Genomic DNA, 21,054 nt, shown 5'->3' with positions numbered 1-21,054 from the left:
TATTGGGATGGTAAAAGGTTTTCAGTGTAAACTTAAACAACTAAAATCAGATATAAAGTATGCATAAAAAATAATGGAAATGTTTGAGTCACTCAGAAAGCATTATTGACTGTGCGTCCTCATCCCCTGTGTTGGTGCTGCTGTCATGTAAACCAGGGAAGTCCTCATCCCCTGTGTTGGTGCTGCTGTCATGTAAACCAGGGAAGTCCTCATCCCCCGTGTTGTCAGCATATAAACCAGGGAAGTCCTCATCCCCTGTGTTGGTGCTGCTGTCATGGAAACCAGGGAAGTCCTCATCCCCTGTGTTGGTGCTGTTGTCAGCATGTAATCCCCTGTGTTGGTGCTGCTGTCATATAAACCAGGGAAGTCCTCATCCCCTGTGTTGGTGCTGCTGTCAGCATAAACCAGGGAAGTCCTCATCCCCTGTGTTGTTACTGCTGTCATATAAACCAGGGAAGTCCTCATCCCCTGTGTTGTTACTGCTGTCATATAAACCAGGGAAGTCCTCATCCCCTGTGTTGTTACTGCTGTCAGCATATAAACCAGGGAAGTCCTCATCCCCTGTGTTGTTACTGCTGTCATATAAACCAGGGAAGTCCTCATCCCCCGTGTTGTTGCTGCTGTCAGCATATAAACCAGGGAAGTCTCAAGCATGGGATTGTCTCAAAAATGGGAGTTAAGCTTTCGCCTCGAGTTAGTTTTCAAAAATATTGACTGTCTCTCTGTCTCTCTCCAGGTTTGCTTTGTTCAGCAAGCGTTCGCTGGGCAGCACGAGTTCCCATGGTAACTTGTCCCAGGTGTCCCTGACCTCCGATGACGTCCTGAGTGGGGACGAGGTGGACAGTCCCCTGGGGTCGCGACCTGGGAAGAGGTCCAACAGCGCCACAGACATACAAGGTAGAGTCAGACAGTCATGAAAGTACACAGTCAGACATGCATACAAGGTACAGTAGTATAGTAAAGCACAGTGTAATAGTATAGTACACCAGTAGTACAATATAGTACACCAGGAGTACAGTATAGTACAACACAGTATAGTAGTATAGTACACCAGTAATACAATATAGTACAACACAGTGTAGTAGTATAGTACACCAGTAGTACATTATAGTACACCAGTAGTACACTATAGTACAACACAGTATAGTACACCAGTAGTACAGTACACCAGTAGTACACTATAGTACAACACAGTATAGTACACCAGTAGTACAGTACACCAGTAGTACAATATAGTACAACACAGTATAGTACACCAGTAGTATAGTACACCAGTAGTACAATATAGTACAACACAGTATAGTACACCAGTAGTACAATGCTGTAAAGAAAAGTACACATTTTTTGAGAATCTGGGGACCCATACCAAATCTTTTCAGTCTCCTGAGGGGGAAAAGGTGTGATCTCTGACCACCTCCCTATCAGCTGTCTCATCGTTGTCGGTGATCACACCTACCATTGTTGTTGTCAGCAAACTTAATGATGGTGTTGGAGTAGTGCATGGCCACGAAGTCGTGGGTGAACAGGGAGTACAGGAGGGGACTGAGCACACACCCCTGAGGGGCCCCAGTGTTGAGGATCAGCGTGGCAGATGTGTTGTTACCTACCGTCACCACCTGGGGGCGGCCCGTCAGGAAGTCCAGGATCCAGTTGCAGAGGGAGGTGTTTAGTCCCAGAGTCCTTAGCTTACTGATGAACTTTGAGGGCACTATGGTGTTGAATGCTGAGCTGTAGTCAATGAACAGCATTCTCACATAGGTGTTCCTTATGTCCAGGTGGAAAGGGCAGTGTGGAGTACACCAGTATAGCACAGCACAGTATAATAGTTTTGTAGTTCAGTACACCAGTAGTATGGTACACTGTAGTATAGTATATTAGTACAGTACACTGTAGTATAGTACACTGTAGTATAGTATATTAGTACAGTACACCAGTAGTATGGTACACTGTAGTATAGTATATTAGTACAGTACACTGTAGTATAATATATTAGTACAGTACACCAGTAGTATGGTACACTGTAGTATAGTATATTAGTACAGTACACCAGTAGTATAGGACACTGTAGTATAGTATATTAGTACAGTACACCAGTAGTATAGTACACTGTAGTATAGTATATTAGTACAGTACACCAGTAGTATAGTACACTGTAGTATAGTATGTTAGTACAGTACACCAGTAGTATAGTACACTGTAGTATAGTATATTAGTACAGTACACCAGTAGTATAGTACACTGTGGTATAGTATATTAGTACAGTACACCAGTAGTATAGTACACTGTGGTATAGTATATTAGTACACCAGTAGTATAGGACACTGTAGTATAGTATATTAGTACAGTACACCAGTAGTATAGTACAATGTAGTATAGTATATTAGTACAGTACACCAGTAGTATAGTACACTGTAGTATAGTATATTAGTACAGTACACTGTAGTATAGTATATTAGTACAGTACACCAGTAGTATAGTACACTGTAGTATAGTATATTAGTACAGTACACCAGTAGTATAGTTCACTGTGGTATAGTATATTAGTACACCAGTAGTATAGGACACTGTAGTATAGTATATTAGTACAGTACACCAGTAGTATAGTACAATGTAGTATAGTATATTAGTACAGTACACCGGTAGTATAGTACACTGTAGTATAGTATATTAGTACAGTACACTGTAGTATAGTATATTAGTACAGTACACCAGTAGTATAGTACACTGTGGTATAGTATATTAGTACAGTACACCAGTAGTATAGTTCACTGTGGTATAGTATATTAGTACACCAGTAGTATAGTACACTGTAGTATAGTATATTAGTGCAGTACACCGGCAGTGTGGTGGAGTACACCCGTGTATATGTATATGTGTTAGGACAAGCTGAATCGCCTGTTGGGGTCACAGAGTTGACTGAACTGATCTGAAGCCGAAGATCTCTAGGAGCCAGGCTACTTTTTATATATTTTTTACCAATACCAGATGTCCCAGTTTAGCCTCTATGATGGCAGCCAGTTGGCCCAGACTAGGTGAGGATAGACAATGTGATCTGGTGTCAGATGGATTAGGCTGTTTGGGCAATCAAGTTATGAACAGGTCACAATCTCAAATGATCACCTAACCCCCAGACGCTCTTACCCAAAGCGATTTAGTTAGTGGATTAATCTTAAAACAGCCAGGTGAGACATTTCTCCTCATTTTAAAGTAGCTATCAGCAAAGTCAGAGCTAGTAGGAGACGACAAGTGAGACAGACAGGATCTTATGATCTTAGAGGATCTGAGATGTATTAGGCTCCCGAGTGGTGCAGCGGTCTAAAGGTACTGCATCTCAGTACTAGATGCGTCACTACAGTTCCTGGTTCAATTCCAGGCTGTATCACATGCGGCTGCGATTGGGAGTCCCATAATTGGCCCAGCGTCGTCCGGATTTGACCCGGGGTTGTAAATAACTTGCCTAGTTAAATAAAGGTTCAATACAAGTGTATTTTAAACAATGCATTATGGGAGCTCTACCTTTTGCCACATTGGTGGGAAAGTTGTGACAAAGACATAGGTTTTCCTCTTACAGTTCCTGTTCCACTCTCGTTGGGTGTAGAGGTCTCTCCTCCAGGTCTGAGAGGGGCCCGTTGAGAGCCTGGGAATCAGGTAGTTAAGACGAGGGAATGTCTAGTGAGACAGAGAGCGCTAGAGGAAGCAGTGAGTCTCCATCCATGGACGCCCCCACTGCCAGCCCAGGTATGGGAACATGTAGACCCATCAGTGCTATGGTTCATTATTATTTATCCCAACTAACATGACCCCATTGGCCCCATGTGGGTATTTGGTGGGCAGGGTAGACACGGGCCAGCGCCCCCGAACACGGGCCAGCGCCCCCCAACACGGGCCAGCGCCCCCCAACATGGGCCAGCGCCCCCCGACACGGGCCTGTGCCCCCAACACGGGCCAGCGCCCCCCAACACGGGCCAGCGCCCCCAACATGGGCCAGCCTATACCAAGCCCAGCTACTTCATAATGAGGAGGGGGCTCATTAGAATCTTTGGGGTCATGGTTTTATAACATGAATTGGCGTGTAAGTTAAAAACAGAACGCAAGATAATAACATTTGCTGACACCATTTAAACCGATGAGGGTTGAGGAACTTTAAAGCCAATTATCTCAGAATATATATATCTATTTTTCTGCAGATAAATCCCTGTAGTTCTGAGGTCACAGGTTATTTTGGTGTAACCACTACTGTGAGGTTCCATTTTGAAACAGTTGATCTCGCACACTGCCAATAAGGAAGTTAGTCAAAAAATGACTTTGAAGTGCATGTGACATATGATAAACTTTTGAAGTGTAAACAGGCAGCTGATCGTGAAGGGTTTATTTCAGGATAAGTGAAGGCCCTTGGGGCCAACAGCCTTGGCTCATCCAGCTCCACATTGTCCAATATTTTTTGCCCACAATCATGTCAATGTGGACATGTTTGCTGAGTATAATACTAGGTGTATATACACTGCTAAAAAATCTGATGGTTATCTGTCATGTAATAGCAAATGTGTATGTTTTATCAATTTACTAATAAGAATTCTACAGGAAAAGAGAATGGTCTGATCTATACAATGACTGTTTTTTTTTCAGTGAGTTAAATGACGTTGCTAATTGTTTAATGTGAGTTTTGAGGAAGTTTTTTTTTTAAACTTCCTGTTGTCAGGTGACTTTAAACGCAGACTACCCAGAACCCCCTCCACTGGCACCATGTCCTCAGCAGACGACCTGGATGAGAGACAACCATACTCAGACAACGGTAAGACAGTCAGACAGACAGTCAGTCAGACAGACAGTCAGACAGACAGTCAGTCAGACAGTCAGACAGACAGACAGACAGTCAGACAGACAGTCAGTCTAAAGAGAAGGTCTGAAGTTGTTTTGGTGTGTCTGCTTGCATGTAACCCTCAGACCAAATTTTTTACTCTGTGCACAGCTGTAGCGAGTGAGATGAGGTGTGTTGGTTTTGGCTTGCGTCCCCAGCTAGCTAGTTCCTGTCTTTAGCCTGACCTCTCTCTCCACAGGAGAATGTGTTTGTTTTTTTGATCAACTGTTCGAGGCGTCAGGGGCTCCGCACGGGTTTTAACCAACTCAATACAACTCTAATTCTGTGCTTTATTATTGTGGATATTCTGGTTTAAGGAACGGATCTGATTAGACCAATATAGGGTGTGTGTGTGTGTGTGTGTGTGTGTGTGTATATATATATATATATATAATTATTGTGTGAAGATTAGCAGAAGTGATATGGCCCGTTTGTTTACAGATAGTTCTATTTCTAAGGACTTAGAAATAGATCTGTAAAATACAATACTAAGATCCTCTCTCTCTCTTTGTTCTCTCTTTGTTCTCTCCCTCTTTGTTCTCTCTCTGTTCTCTCTCTCTCTGTTCTCTCTCTCTCTGCTCTCTCTCTCTCTCTCTGCTCTCTCTCTCTTTGCTCTCTCTCTCTCTTTGCTCTCTCTCTCTCTTTGCTCTCTCTCTCTCTCTCTTTGCTCTCTCTCTCTCTCTTTGCTCTCTCTCTCTCTCTCTTTCTCTCTTTGCTCTCTCTCTTTGCTCTCTCTCTCTTTGCTCTCTCTCTCTTTGCTCTCTCTCTCTCTCTCTCTCTCTTTTTGCTCTCTCTCTCTCTCTTTGCTCTCTCTCTCTCTCCTCTCCCAGGTCTGGGTGAGATGGTGACCGAGGCAGACGGTTCCCCAGGTCCGTTTCGTAACGCCCAGATGTCCAAGGCGTCTCAGACACACAAGCTGAGGAAACTCAGAGCGCCGTCTAAGTGCAGGGAGTGTGACAGTCTGGTTGTTTTCCACGGAGCAGAATGTGAAGAGGTAGAAATAAACCGATAGCACACACAAGCTCCAGGGGGGCTGGGGGCTGCTGGTGGGGCTGGGGGTCTGGGTGGGCTGGGGGCTGCTGTTGGGGCTAGGGGGCTGCTGTTGGGGCTGGGGGCTGCTGTTGGTGCTGGTGTTGGGGCTGGGGGCTGCTGGTGGGGCTGGGGGCTGCTGTTGGGGCTGGTTGGGCTGGGGGCTGCTGTTGGGGCTGTGGGGCTGGTGGTGGGGCTGGGGACTGCTGTTGGGGCTGTGGGCTGCTGGTGGGGCTGCTGTTGGGGCTGGGGGCTGCTGGTGGGGCTGGGGGCTGCTGGTGGGACTGGGGGCTGCTGTTGGGGCTGGGGGCTGCTGTTGGGGCTGGTGGTGGGGCTGGGGGCTGCTGTTGGTGCTGGTGTTGGGGCTGGGGGCTGCTGGTGGGGCTGGGGGCTGCTGTTGGGGCTGGTTGGGCTGGGGGCTGCTGTTGGGGCTGTGGGGTCTGGTGGTGGGGATGGGGACTGCTGTTGGGGCTGTGGGCTGCTGGTGGGGCTGCTGTTGGGGCTGGGGGCTGCTGTTGGGGCTGCTGGTGGGGCTGGGGGCTGCTGGTGGGACTGGGGGCTGCTGGTGGGACTGGTGGTGGGGCTGGGGGCTGCTGTTGGGGCTGGGGGCTGCTGTTGGGGCTGGGGGCTGCTGGTGGGGCTGGGGGCTGCTGGTGGGGCTGGAGGCTGCTGTTGGGGCTGGAGGCTGCTGTTGGGGCTGGTAGGGCTGGGGGCTGCTGGTGGGGCTGGAGGCTGCTATTGGGGCTGGTAGGGCTGGGGGCTGCTGTTGGGGCTGGAGGCTGCTGTTGGGGATGGTGGGGCTGCTGGTGGGGCTGGTGGGGCTGGGGGCTGCTGTTGGGGCTGGGGGCTGCTGGGGCTGGGGGCTGCTGGTGGGGCTGGAGGCTGCTATTGGGGCTGGTAGGGCTGGGGGCTGCTGTTGGGGCTGGAGGCTGCTGTTGGGGATGGTGGGGCTGCTGTTGGGGCTGGGGGCTGCTGGTGGGGCTGGGGGCTGCTGGTGGGGCTGGTGGGGCTGGGGGCTGCTGGTGGGGCTGCTGTTGGGGCTGGGGGCTGCTGTTGGGGCTGGAGGCTGCTGGTGGGGCTGGGGGCTGCTGTTGGGGCTGGTGGGGCTGCTGGTGGGGCTGGTGGGGCTGGGGGCTGCTGTTGGGGCTGGGGGCTGCTGGGGCTGGGGGCTGCTGGTGGGGCTGGAGGCTGCTATTGGGGCTGGTAGGGCTGGGGGCTGCTGTTGGGGCTGGAGGCTGCTGTTGGGGATGGTGGGGCTGCTGTTGGGGCTGGGGGCTGCTGGTGGGGCTGGGGGCTGCTGGTGGGGCTGGTGGGGCTGGGGGCTGCTGGTGGGGCTGCTGTTGGGGCTGGGGGCTGCTGTTGGGGCTGGAGGCTGCTGGTGGGGCTGGGGGCTGCTGTTGGGGCTGGTGGGGCTGCTGTTGGGGCTGGGGGCTGCTGTTGGGGCTGGTGGTGGGGCTGGGGGCTGCTGGTGGGACTGGGGGCTGCTGTTGGGGCTGGGGGCTGCTGTTGGGGCTGGTGGTGGGGCTGGGGGCTGCTGTTGGGGCTGGGGGCTGCTGTTGGGGCTGGGGGCTGCTGTTGGGGCTGGTGGGGGGGCTACTGGGGCTCAAAGTAGAAGATATAAATAATTGCTCCAAAGTGTGGTTCGTACCTGTCACCTTTCCCATGTCTCTCCCTGTCTGTCTCAGTGCTCCCTGGCCTGTCATAAGAAGTGTCTGGAGACCCTGGCCATCCAGTGTGGTCATAAGAGGCTGCAGGGAAGACTACAGCTGTTTGGGATAGACTTCACCCAGGCAGCTAAGAACAGCCCAGATGGGATCCCCTTCATCATCAGGAAGTGTACCTCTGAGATCGAGGGCAGAGCACTCAACCTCAAGGTAAACCAAGGTTAGAAACGAGAGAGAGAAAAAACAGCCTGCAGTCTAACTTTGATTTCTAAACGTGAGGTAAAATAATGTTGGGAAGTTAGCTATCGCTAAAGACATCTTCCTACATAACGGGCACCTGCAATAGCAGCGGTTTCTTCATCCTGGTCCCGGGGACCATAAAAGGGGTTCACATTTTAGTTGTTACCGTAGCAATACACTAACGATTCCACTCATCAACTCATCAAACATGTTGTTGATTTTGAATCCCTTTCAACCAATCCCAATCAACCCTTTACGTCCCCAGGATGACAAATCACGGTTAGAGCACTAACTGAATCTGGATCTGCCCAGGGTATGTGTGATGGTACTGGCCAGGGTATGTGTGATGATACTGGCCAGGGTATGTGTGATGGTACTGGCCAGGGTATGTGTGATGGTACTGGCCAGGGTATGTGTGATGGTACTGGCCAGGGTATGTGTGATGGTACTGGCCAGGGTATGTGTGATGGTACTGGCCAGGGTATGTGTGATGGTACTGGCCAGGGTATGTGTGATGGTACTGGCCAGGGTATGTGTGATGGTACTGGCCAGGGTATGTGTGATGGTACTGGCCAGGGTATGTGTGATGGTACTGGCCAGGGTATGTGTGATGGTACTGGCCAGGGTATGTGTGATGGTACTGGCCAGGGTATGTGTGATGGTACTGGCCAGGGTATGTGTGATGGTACTGGCCAGGGTATCTGTGTGTGATGGTATCTGGCCAAGGTATATGTGTGTGATGGTATATGGCCAGGGTATCTGTGTGATGGTATCTGGCCAGGGTATCTGTGTGTGATGGTATCTGGCCAGGGTATCTGTGTGTGATGGTATCTGGCCAGGGTATCTGTGTGTGATGGTATATGGCCAGGGTATCTGTGTGTGATGGTATCTGGCCAGGGTATCTGTGTGTGATGGTATCTGGCCAGGGTATCTGTGTGTGATGGTATCTGGCCAGGGTATCTGTGTGTGATGGTATCTGGCCAGGGTATCTGTGTGTGATGGTATCTGGCCAGGGTATCTGTGTGTGATGGTATATGGCCAGGGTATCTGTGTGTGATGGCATCTGTGCCTGACAGTATCTGACATGGCTGTGATTTTGGGGAACTGGTATATTGTGTGTTCTTGTCCAGGGAATCTACCGTGTGAACGGGGCGAAGTCTCGTGTGGAGAAGCTGTGTCAGGCGTTTGAGAACGGCAAGGACCTGGTTGAGCTCTCTGACCTCTCACCCCACGACATCGGCAACGTGCTCAAACTCTACCTGAGACAGGTGGGACAGTCTAAATTCAAATGGGGATAAAGAGCATCCTTGTTTTACACCACTAGATCATTATAATGTAATAATGTACAACACATTTCCCAAAGATATTGATTGATTACTTGATTGATTAATATCTTTTGTAGTTACCAGAGCCGTTGATCCTGTACCGCTACTATAATGACTTCATCGGATTGGCCAAGGCGAGCCAGAGGGTGATCATCGAAGAGAAGGCTATAGCCAGGGCCCTCCAGGACCAGGGGCGGCCAGGGGGAGAACAACCCGGACCAGGAGGCACCCAGCCTGGGGTAGAGGGAGAGCAGCCTCCCCTGAGAACCAGCCAGCCTGGAGGAGACCAGCCCAGTATCAAACTCAATAGAGTCATCTTTAAGATTCGAGACCTGTTACGACAGCTACCTCCTGCAAACTACAAGACTCTACGCTTCCTCATCGCACACCTACACAGGTAAGAGATGGGTATATACCTACACACTACAGAACCCTTTCCTCGTAGCTCACCTACACACTACAGAACCCTTTCCTCGTAGCTCACCTACACACTACAGAACCCTTTCCTCGTAGCTCACCTACACACTACAGAACCCTTTCCTCGTAGCTCACCTACACACTACAGAACCCTTTCCTCGTAGCTCACCTACACACTACAGAACCCTTTCCTCGTAGCTCACCTACACACTACAGAACCCTTTCCTCGTAGCTCACCTACACACTACAGAACCCTTTCCTCGTAGCTCACCTACACACTACAGAACCCTTTCCTCGTAGCTCACCTACACACTACAGAACCCTTTCCTCGTAGCTCACCTACACACTACAGAACCCTTTCCTCGTAGCTCACCTACACACTACAGAACCCTTTCCTCGTAGCTCACCTACACACTACAGAACCCTTTCCTTGTAGCTCACCTACACAGGTAAGATATGGGTAGAAATGCACAAAGGCACACACATACCAAACCAAGGTTATTGTAGTTTTGTGTTTTTTATATTTGATTTTATTTATAATCGTTTATAAAAAATGTTTTATTTTCAGTTTTCTGACTTGATTAACTAGGTTTTATTCAGTTTTAGTTTGATAAAATACATTCCTATTTCATTTCAGTTGTTGTGTTAGAGACAGAAAGTAGCTTCTGCATGGGAGGCTCAGAGTAATTTGTGTTTTTTGGGAAGGATGTCGGATTCTCTTGGACATTTCCAATGCAAACCCTTTGCAGTGGTTTTAGTGAAGGTAGTTGATGTAAACTAGTCGCTTGCAAAATGCACTCCTTAAAAATAACTTCTGCGTTCTCCATCTAGCTAGCTAGCTACTACTTTGTCTGCCGGGGATGTTGACGCTAGGGTAGCAAGCTGATAAGGCCGTGCCGTCATCGGATAAGGCAGTCTCGCTTCCCTGTTCCATAGAGAAGTATAAGAGATCATTATATGGAAATAACCCGTTTATGGATGGACATGGCTATTGAGGGCTTCCACCATTTTAAAGTAGTCAACTGGGTGAGGGTTTCCTATGGGTTGAGAGTGATCAGCCAATGATCAGAGAACACCGTCTTCTTCAAATGGGTTAGCCAAGCTGTATCACCGCCATCTAGTGGCTACAATAAATTAATGACACAATATTTGATTTAGTACTTTCAGACTTTTTCAAACTTCAAAAATAAGGAAATGTACTTATTTTTAAAGGTAGTCTCAATGGCACAGATACAATGTTGCCATCTCAAGTGGGATATATGCCCTGTTCTGACTGACGCAGGAACTTGTTTTGACAAGACATGCATGCTGGAACCATATATATATATATATATATATATATATATATATATATAGATATATATATAGATATATAGATATATATATAGATATATATATATATATATATATACAGTGCCTTGCGAAAGTATTCGCCCCCCTTGAACTTTGCGACCTTTTGCCACATTTCAGGCTTCAAACATAAAGATATAAAACTGTATTTTTTTGTGAAGAATCATCAACAAGTGGGACACAATCATGAAGTGTGTGACGTAGAAGTCCGTCACTGGCCGCGGGCAGTATTTGGTTCTTTAACGCACACACATATTCATCACTCCTCCCTGAACCATTATACCATAAGTTAACAATGTGGGTCGACACACAATTTAACTTCTGTCTTGGTGCATGCATTTCACACTTGTCAATGTTCATATTTGAGAGATACAATAATTATTATACTTATCAATGTTGTGGATGAGCGTATTGTTTGTTTGTTCTGTTCCTCTCTCTCCATCTCTGTAGCTTCTGGGTATGCTGGAAAAGGACCCGAGCTAAGGGAATTGGGTTGGCTTTATAGTGCCTGTCCCAAATGGCTCATTAATGCATATGGGCATATTGAAAGATATTGTCAGTAATGATGTAATGTTGTAAATGTTATGTTGTGATATTGTTTAAAACCGTGTTGCAATGTATATCCTTTAGTATGTTTAGTTCATGGAAAATGTAGGTTTGTATTGTTAATTGATTAATTAATTAGGGTTAATTGTTCTGAGGGGAGGGGCTAGCCCTACAAAAGGAGCCTCTCTCCAGTCTCTAAGGGGGATTTTTTGGATTGAGCTGTGGATGGGGCAGCATTGTTGTTAAGCTGTCCCATAAGGTAGACGTTGATGGCAGTACTGTTATTTTCTGTTCCGGAATCACTTGTAAATAAACACCTTTGCACAGAAGAACTTTTGTGTCGAAGATGGTTCAATAGTTTAGAAACTCTGGGGCCAGGTGTTCCTGCTACCTCAGTGGTTTAGAAACTCTGGGGCCAGGTGTTCCTGCTACCTCAGTGGTTTAGAAACTCTGGGGCCAGGTGTTCCTGCTACCTCAGTGGTTTAGAAACTCTGGGGCCAGGTGTTCCTGCTACCTCAGTGGTTTAGAAACTCTGGGGCCAGGTGTTCCTGCTACCTCAGTGGTTTAGAAACTCTGGGGCCAGGTGTTCCTGCTACCTCAGTGGTTTAGAAACTCTGGGGCCAGGTGTTCCTGCTACCTCAGTGGTTTAGAAACTCTGGGGCCAGGTGTTCCTGCAACCTCAGTGGTTTAGAAACTCTGGGGCCAGGTGTTCCTGCTACCTCAGTGGTTTAGAAACTCTGGGGCCAGGTGTTCCTGCAACCTCAGTGGTTTAGAAACTCTGGGGCCAGGTGTTCCTGCAACCTCAGTGGTTTAGAAACTCTGGGGCCAGGTGTTCCTGCAACCTCAGTGGTTTAGAAACTCTGGGGCCAGGTGTTCCTGCAACCTCAGTGGTTTAGAAACTCTGGGGCCAGGTGTTCCTGCAACCTCAGTGGTTTAGAAACTCTGGGGCCAGGTGTTCCTGCTACCTCAGTGGTTTAGAAACTCTGGGGCCAGGTGTTCCTGCAACCTCAGTGGTTTAGAAACTCTGGGGCCAGGTGTTCCTGCAACCTCAGTGGTTTAGAAACTCTGGGGCCAGGTGTTCCTGCTACCTCAGTGGTTTAGAAACTCTGGGGCCAGGTGTTCCTGCTACCTCAGTGGTTTAGAAACTCTGGGGCCAGGTGTTCCTGCAACCTCAGTGGTTTAGAAATTCTGGGGCCAGGTGTTCCTGCTACCTCAGTGGATTAGAAACTCTGGGGCCAGGTGTTCCTGCTACCTCAGTGGTTTAGAAACTCTGGGGCCAGGTGTTCCTGCAACCTCAGTGGTTTAGAAATTCTGGGGCCAGGTGTTCCTGCTACCTCAGTGGATTAGAAACTCCGGGGCCAGGTGTTCCTGCTACCTCAGTGGTTAAGAAACTCCGGGGCCAGGTGTTCCTGCTACCTCAGTGGTTAAGAAACTCAGGGGACAGGTGTTCCTGCTACCTCAGTGGTTTAGAAACTCCGGGGCCAGGTGTTCCTGCTACCTCAGTGGTTAAGAAACTCCGGGGCCAGGTGTTCCTGCTACCTCAGTGGTTTAGAAACTCCGGGGCCAGGTGTTCCTGCTACCTCAGTGGTTTAGAAACTCCGGGGCCAGGTGTTCCTGCTACCTCAGTGGATTAGAAACTCTGGGGCCAGGTGTTCCTGCTACCTCAGTGGTTTAGAAACTCCGGGGCCAGGTGTTCCTGCTACCTCAGTGGTTAAGAAACTCCGGGGCCGGGTGTTCCTGCTACCTCAGTGGATTAGAAACTCTGGGGCCAGGCGTTCCTGCTACCTCAGTGGTTAAGAAACTCCGGGGCCAGGTGTTCCTGCTACCTCAGTGGTTTAGAAACTCCGGGGCCAGGCGTTCCTGCTACCTCAGTGGTTAAGAAACTCTGGGGCCAGGTGTTCCTGCTACCTCAGTGGTTTAGAAACTCCGGGGCAATTCGGCACTAAAGTGAAATTGCAAAAAATGTGTCAAAGAAATTAACTTTACAAAGTGTTGGGGGTGAATCCAACACAACACATCACTGAGTACCACTCTTCATATTTTCAAGCATGGTGGCGGCTGCATCATGTTATGGGTATGCTTGTCATTATGAAGGACTAGGAGTTTTTTTTAGGATTAAAATAAATGGAACACAGGCAAAATCCTAGAGGAAAACCTGGTTCAGTCTGCTTTCCAACAGACACTGGGAAATGAATTCACCTTTTCAGCAGGACAATAACCTAAAACACAAGGCGAAATCTACACTAGAGTTGGTTGCAAGACAATGTTGAATGTTCCTGAGTGGCCTAGTTACAGTTTTGACTTACAAAGGCTTGAACATCAATGGCAGGAGCTGAAAATGGCTGTCAAGAAATGATCAACAATACAACTTGGCAGAGCTTGAAGAATTATTTAAAGAATAATGTAATATTGTACAATCCAGGTGTGCAAAGCTCTTAAGAGACTTACCCATAAAGACTCATAGCTCTTAGGGACTTACTCAGAAAGACTCACAGCTCTTAGAAACTTACCCAGAAAGACTCACAGCTGTAATCGCTGTCAAAGGTGTGTCTAACATGTATTGCCTCAGGGGTGTGAATACTGATGTAAATGAGATATTTCTGTGGTTTTGTTTCTTCTTCTTTAATAAATAAATAAATAAATACATTCTTAATCTGTTAATATTGTATTAATATGTACCTCTTCTCCCAGAGTGACAGAGCAGGCGGAGGAAAACAAGATGACAGCCAGTAATCTGGGTATTATTTTCGGCCCTACGCTGGTCAAACCACGACAGACTGATGCAGAGGTTTCCCTGTCTTCTCTGGTTGATTACCCTTACCAGGTGAGTACCTGGAGACTAACCCTTACCAGGTGAGTACCTGGAGACTAACCTTAACCCTACCAGGTGTGTACCTGGAGACTAACCTTAACCCTACCAGGTGTGTACCTGGGGACTTATTTCGTTATCCAGTCTATGACCTATCAATAACTCTTGTAATGAAAAGCGATATAAAAATGTATTGTTATGATAAGTCACCCGTGACCTATTACAAATCGTAATGAACACCTTAATTTTTTTTGCTTCTTTATTTCCTGACGACGTTTATCCTCCCAGGCACTGATGGTGGAGTTGCTGGTACGTCACTTCCAGATGATCTTTGACGTGGCCAGCCCCTCCTCTTCCTCCTCCTCCTCCACGGCGGACCAGACCTCCACCCGACTCACCCTTCAGGAGGAGCAGAGACTCAGCCTTCGCTCTGTCTCCCTGCTCGACATCAAGGAGGTGAGGAGGTCCAAGTGTCTTGATTGAGTCAATAATTTCTGCAACGACCCATTGCAGAGGAGATGAACTGGAGTCTGAGGAAACCCACATCACTTAAGGGGTTATTTATTATATCAATCAAAGGCGGGTAAGGTTGTACTGGGCGGGTAGGGTTGTACTGGGCGGGTAAGGTTGTACTGGGCGGGTAAAGGTTGTACCGGGCGGGTAAAGGTTGTACCGGGCGGGTAAAGGTTGTACCGGGCGGGTAAAAAGGTTGTACCGGGGCGGGTAAAGGTTGTACGAGGCGGGTAAGGTTGTACGAGGCGGGTAAGGTTGTACGAGGCGGGTAAGGTTGTACGAGGCGGGTAAGGTTGTACGAGGCGGGTAAGGTTGTACTTGGGGGGTAAGGTTGTACTTGGCGGGTTAGGTTGTACTTGGGGGGTAAGGTTGTACTTGGCGGGTTAGGTTGTATTTAAAGATTGACCACCTTGGTAAGAATCAATTGACTGTTTGGCTTTGTTGTGGTTCTTTTGTTGTTCCTAACCCTTTTGCCCTGTTACCAAGCAGAGCACCAAAGTCTGCAAGAGACACTCGTCGGTCATCCCATCCTCTCATATCCTGGATGAGGAGAAGACAGGAAGGACTGGACCAGACAGGAGAGAGTTAACAGCCCTGGAGAGGCTCAACGGCGTCGGTTCTGCTGCTGCTGGTGCTCCCAAGGTTTGTTTCTGAGTGAGAGAGTTAGTTAGTTATGAAATGTATTTGACAGAGGGACAGTGCATATTAATCATCATTGCAACATCAACAGGTTCAACGTTATTGCTAAAGTGTCAGAGTTAGGAATCAGCAACGAAGCTCATTTCTGTCTGTTTTGTCCCATAGGTGCAGAGGTCTACCCTTGTGTTTGGCCGTCCCAGCATCAATCTCTCCTCCTCTACCTCCTCTACGGCCCCTCGGGTCCAACTTCGCTCCCAGCGCTCGAGAATACTGTTCCGACCAATCAGCATGCCCTTGGAGCGCCTGCCCCTCCCCACCCCCTCCCAGGTCAACAACCATCACTTTAATAGTTTTTTTAGGAAAATATACTGGAATTGTCTTCTGATGGTTTTTAATGTTGTGTAGTATTGCTCTTTTTAATTTCTGTGGCTGTAAGTATGATAAACCTGCAGTATTTCCCTCCGTGAGGATTAATAAAGTACAATCTCATCTCTCAGGTCGTTGAGAGGAACAACCAGAACACCAACGACGCCGCCATGTTGGATCCCACCGCTGACTCCATCACGGAGTCGGCCGAGCCGGAGAAGGAAACGCCTCGGATTGGTGAGGGGTCAAGGGTCAGTACCTACTTTATCACACCCTTCAATCCCCAGGCCGTGCAGCGTAGGACCTGGGACAGGAAGTACAAACACTACGATGTCACGCCGCGCACCGCCATGATCATGGCTAATTTACCACCTGCCGGTGCTGGCCCCGGAACACAGCCGACAGGGAAGCAGCCGACGATGCCGACACAACCATCCGTATCTGGGCCGACTAGCTCTGCTCTCCCATCCAGTGGAAGTGTCGGCACCATATTCCCCAACAGCCCTTACACGTTATCGGGGAAGGCTGGCCAGACGTCCAGAAGAGACAGAGAGGAGACAAAGGACAGGCCTAACTCTGCTGCTGGAGGTGGTGGGGAGACTAGAACCTCTACCAACTCCCCCATAGCGTTCAGACAACCAAGGAATCTGCAGCCTCCGCCCGGAACCTTCTACAAGCCTCCTGGTGGTTCTTCAGCCACGAGAGGCTGGCCATCATCAAGTACCTCTGGGACCACTAGCCCCATCAATATGTCCCCAACTCCTACTGTTAAATCCTCTTCCCCGACCTCTCCTACTGTTAAATCCTCTTCCCCGACCTCTCCTACTGTTAAAACCTCTTCCCCGACCTCTCCTACTGTTAAATCCTCTTCCCCGACCTCTCCTACTGTTAAATCCTCTTCTCCTACTGTTAAATCCTCTTCCCCGACCTCTCCTACTGTTAAAACCTCTTCCCCGACCTCTCCTACTGTTAAAACCTCTCCTACTGTTAAATCCTCTTCTCCTACTGTTAAAACCTCTTCCCCGACCTCTCCTACTGTTAAAACCTCTCCTACTGTTAAATCCTCTTCTCCTACTGTTAAATCCTCTTCCCCGACCTCTCCTACTGTTAAATCCTCTTCCCGACCTCTCCTACTGTTAAATCCTCTTCTCCGACCTCTCCTACTGTTAAATCCTCTTCCCCGACCTCTCCTACTGTTAAAACCTCTTCTCCTACTGTTAAAACCTCTTCTCCTACTGTTAAATCCTCTTCCCCGACCTCTCCTACTGTTAAAACCTCTTCTCCTACTGTTAAAACCTCTTCCCCGACCTCTCCTACTGCTCTCCTCCTCCTCGCTTCCTCCCATTCCTCCACCATTACTTTCTCCACTACCCCTATGGTTACCACCGCCACCCTTCAGACCTCAAACCTCCCCATACACTGTCCACAGGACTCAGTGGACAGCTCTGTTAGTGTTGACCCTGAGGTTGAGACCTCCGCTGACCTTCTACCTCCCCGGTCCCCTCCCCCCAGCAGCCCAGAGGACCTCAGCCCCACTGAGGCCAAACCGCTGCACCAAAGACTGAGACCCCGGCCCAAACCCAGCGCTCCCGGCGAGGCCCACTTTGTCTGAACCGTGATGTCATCGCACACAGCTGGGGACACAGAAAACAACAACAACAACAGCCAGCAACAGCATTGGCCAAGACTTCCAATGATAATGGTCACGTTCCTGCCCGACGACACACAGTCCGTGACGTGGCACACCACCATAGGCAGGCATTACTTTACATCAACCAATCTCTTTCCTCCCTTTGCGTGGCTCTAGGGAAACAGGGGTGATTTGTGGGGGGGAAAACCCCAACAGTGCGCCGTCTTGAATTACTGTTGACGTCTGTAAGCAGGAAGTCTCCCCACTGTGGATGATGTCATATTGCCGTGTCTCCTTCTACAGCCCAAATAAAACAGTTTTTATATATGTGTGTCTGTAAATCATTTCTACAGTGTGTATCTCTGTGCCAGATTGTATATTGGGAAAATAACTATTATTTTGATGTCAGAAGGACATCCTACTTTATCACACCCTTCACACCCTTCAATCCCCAGGCCGTGCAGCGTAGGACAACAAGGTAGACCAGGAAAGTGTTACCTACATGTGTTTTAATATATTATAGTGTCGGGCCAGTAACCGAAAGGTTGCTGGATCGAATCCCCGAGATGACAAGGTAAAAATCGCCTCTGAACAAGGCAGTTAACCCACTGTTCCCCGGGCGCCGAAGACGTGGATGTCGATTATGGCAGCCTCTCTGATTCAGAGGAAGACACACTTCAGTTGAATGCATTCAGTTGTACAACTGACAAGGTATCCCCTCCTTTCTACGTTCTATGATGAAGTCAGAACAAACAGACGCAGAGGCTGGTCCATAATCCAATATACTTCTCAAAGCACTATACAGAATCCCACCATCTGCAATTCATTGAATTCTGTGTCAATATTGTGTGATGTCCTGGTCATTACTGCCTGTTACATCTGATGTCCTGTTCAATACTGCCTGTTACATCTGATGCCCTGGTCAATACGGCCTGTTACATCTGATGTCCTGGTCAATACTGCCTGTTACATCTGATGTCCTGGTCAATACGGCCTGTTACATCTGATGTCCTGGTCAATACTGCCTGTTGCATCTGATGTCCTGGTCAATACTGCCTGTTACATCTGATGTCCTGGTCAATACTGCCTGTTACATCTGATGTCCTGGTCAATACTGCCTGTTACATCTGATGTCCTGGTCAATACTGCCTGTTACATCTGATGTCCTGGTCAATACTGCCTGTTACATCTGATGTCCTGGTCAATACTGCCTGTTACATCTGATGTCCTGGTCAATACTGCCTGTTGCATCTGATGTCCTGGTCAATACTGCCTGTTACATCTGATGTCCTGGTCAATACTGCCTGTTGCATCTGATGTCCTGGTCAATACTGCCCTTTACACCTTAGAGTCTATTTGTAACTAATTCATTCTGCCATTACAGACATCTCAATATATTCATAAATGGAACTGGGACTTAAATGAAGTTACTTTTCTCAATGAAATCATGTACTCAGTTCGTGTAGTCATGTTAGAGAGAAACTAATTAATTAGTTCTATTGGGAATGAAATACAATTTTGTTTTTTTGTTTTATACATTGAATGATACAGTGTCCGTGTTCCTGTTCTGGATGTCGGGATTTGTTTCTATCCACATGATACACTTACTTAATTCCGATTCAATGTTGTTGTTTTTTCCAAAACAAAAAATGTATTGTGTTGTATTACATTCCACAGTGAATGTATGGAAGCCTTGTTTTTTTTTTACCCATAGTCCCGTTCAGATTAGCATCTGATACCTCATGTCATGTCTTTGTGCGTACCTGGTTACGTTTTATATACGTTACCTTGAAACTGCTTGTTTTGTTGCGTTGAATTATTTGTCAACGTCTTGTGACCATACGGAAAGACATGCAAAAATACATCAAATTAAAACTAACTTCACTTGAGTGTTGACATTTTATTTTTTTTGTTATTAGCAAATGTCCAATTAAGTCGTTAACAATGAACATACAGAGTCTTCAGAAACGATTCATACCATTTGACCTTTCCACATTTTGTTGTTACAGCCTGAATTTAAAATGGATTAAATAAAGATTTTTTCTGACATAGGCTGACACATGATGTCAATGTATGTTGTTGTTGTTGTTTTTTGTTTTGTTTTTTTTGTCAATATTAGTCAATAAGTATTCAACCCATTCTGTAATGGCAAGCCTAAATAAGTTCAGGACTATTTTTACTTAACAGGTCACATACGTTGCATGGACTCTGTGTGCAATAATAATGATTTTATTTTGAATGACTACCTCATCTCTGTACCCCACACATACAGTTATCGGTATAAGCGTTCCACCAGGATCCCGGTCCATGTCGACTCCTATGCTTCCCCACAGTTGTGTCAAGGTGGCTGGATGTCCTTTGGGTTGGTGGATCATTCTTGATACACACGGGAAACTGTTGAGGGTGAAAATCCTGTTGCTGGACGCATCTTGGGCCTGATAGATGTATCCTCCAATCGAATGGGCTGTGCTACCTGGGACTGGTTACCTGTCCCTATTTTAATGGGCTGTGCTACCTGGGACTGGTCACCTGTCCCTATTTTAATGGGCTGTGCTACCTGGGACTGGTCACCTGTCCCTATTTTAATGGGCTGTGCTACCTGGGACTGGTTACCTGTCCCTATTTTAATGGGCTGTGCTACCTGGGACTGGTCACCTGTCCCTATTTTAATGGGCTGTGCTACCTGGGACTGGTCACCTGTCCCTATTTTAATGGGCTGTGCTACCTGGGACTGGTCACCTGTCCCTATTTTAATGGGCTGTGCTACCTGGGACTGGTCATCTGTCCCTATTTTAATGGGCTGTGCTACCTGGGACTGGTCACCTGTCCCTATTTTAATGGGCTGTGCTACCTGGGACTGGTCATCTGTCCCTATTTTAATGGGCTGTGCTACCTGGGACTGGTCATCTGTCCCTATTTTAATGGGCTGTGCTACCTGGGACTGGTCATCTGTCCCTGTTTTAATGGGCTGTGCTACCTGGGACTGGTCATCTGTCCCTATTTTAATGGGCTGTGCTGGGACTGTGTCATCTGTCCCTATGGGCTGTGCTACCTGGGACTGGTCATCTGTCCCTATTTTAATGGGCTGTGCTACCTGGGACTGGTCATCTGTCCCCATTTTAATGGGCTATGCTACCTGGGACTGGTCATCTGTCCCTATTTTAATGGGCTGTGCTACCTGGGACTTGTCACCTGTCCCTATTTTAATGGGCTGTGCTACCTGGGACTGGTCATCTGTCCCTATTTTAATGGGCTGTGCTACCTGGGACTGGTCACCTGTCCCTATTTTAATGGGCTGTGCTACCTGGGACTGGGCACCTGTCCCTATTTTAATGGGCTGTGCTACCTGGGACTGGTCATCTGTCCCTATTTTAATGGGCTGTGCTACCTGGGACTGGTCATCTGTCCCTATTTTAATGGGCTGTGCTACCTGGGACTGGTCATCTGTCCCTATTTTAATGGGCTGTGCTACCTGGGACTTGTCATCTGTCCCTATTTTAATGGGCTGTGCTACCTGGGACTGGTCATCTGTCCCTATTTTAATGGGCTGTGCTACCTGGGACTGCTCATCTGTCCCTATTTTAATGGGCTGTGCTACCTGGGACTGGTCATCTGTCCCTATTTTAATGGGCTTTTCTACCTGGGACTGGTCATCTGTCCCTATTTTA

At 47.9% G+C, this 21,054-nt stretch overlaps 1 protein-coding gene and 1 long non-coding RNA gene across 3 annotated transcripts in view; one reads left to right on the top strand and one right to left on the bottom strand.

The window, feature by feature from the left end:
* The window catches only part of LOC112226416 (rho GTPase-activating protein 29), a 64,220-nt gene extending 44,760 nt beyond the window's left edge, over nt 1–19,460 (top strand). For both annotated transcript variants that reach the window (XM_042308334.1, XM_042308335.1), the window contains 12 exons: nt 737–897; nt 4,700–4,792; nt 5,689–5,852; nt 7,573–7,761; nt 8,922–9,059; nt 9,194–9,513; nt 14,121–14,253; nt 14,527–14,694; nt 15,241–15,393; nt 15,556–15,717; nt 15,888–16,558; nt 16,817–19,460. In XM_042308334.1, coding sequence (XP_042164268.1) covers nt 737–897; nt 4,700–4,792; nt 5,689–5,852; nt 7,573–7,761; nt 8,922–9,059; nt 9,194–9,513; nt 14,121–14,253; nt 14,527–14,694; nt 15,241–15,393; nt 15,556–15,717; nt 15,888–16,558; nt 16,817–17,321 — 2,857 coding nt within the window. In that variant the 3' untranslated portion in view covers nt 17,322–19,460. The remainder of the gene's footprint in view (nt 1–736; nt 898–4,699; nt 4,793–5,688; nt 5,853–7,572; nt 7,762–8,921; nt 9,060–9,193; nt 9,514–14,120; nt 14,254–14,526; nt 14,695–15,240; nt 15,394–15,555; nt 15,718–15,887; nt 16,559–16,816) is intronic.
* LOC121841228 lies at nt 16,597–17,130 on the bottom strand. The gene is made up of 3 exons (XR_006080258.1): nt 17,053–17,130; nt 16,802–16,980; nt 16,597–16,684 (listed from the first exon to the last, which is right to left on the bottom strand). It is a non-coding gene; the product is annotated as an uncharacterized LOC121841228 (long non-coding RNA).
* Nucleotides 19,461–21,054: the final 1,594 nt, after the last annotated feature.

This window comes from Oncorhynchus tshawytscha, linkage group LG28 (genome assembly GCF_018296145.1).
Source record: "Oncorhynchus tshawytscha isolate Ot180627B linkage group LG28, Otsh_v2.0, whole genome shotgun sequence".
Classification (NCBI taxonomy): Eukaryota; Metazoa; Chordata; class Actinopteri; order Salmoniformes; family Salmonidae; genus Oncorhynchus; species Oncorhynchus tshawytscha.
This window is presented reverse-complemented; position numbering and strand designations above follow the sequence as displayed.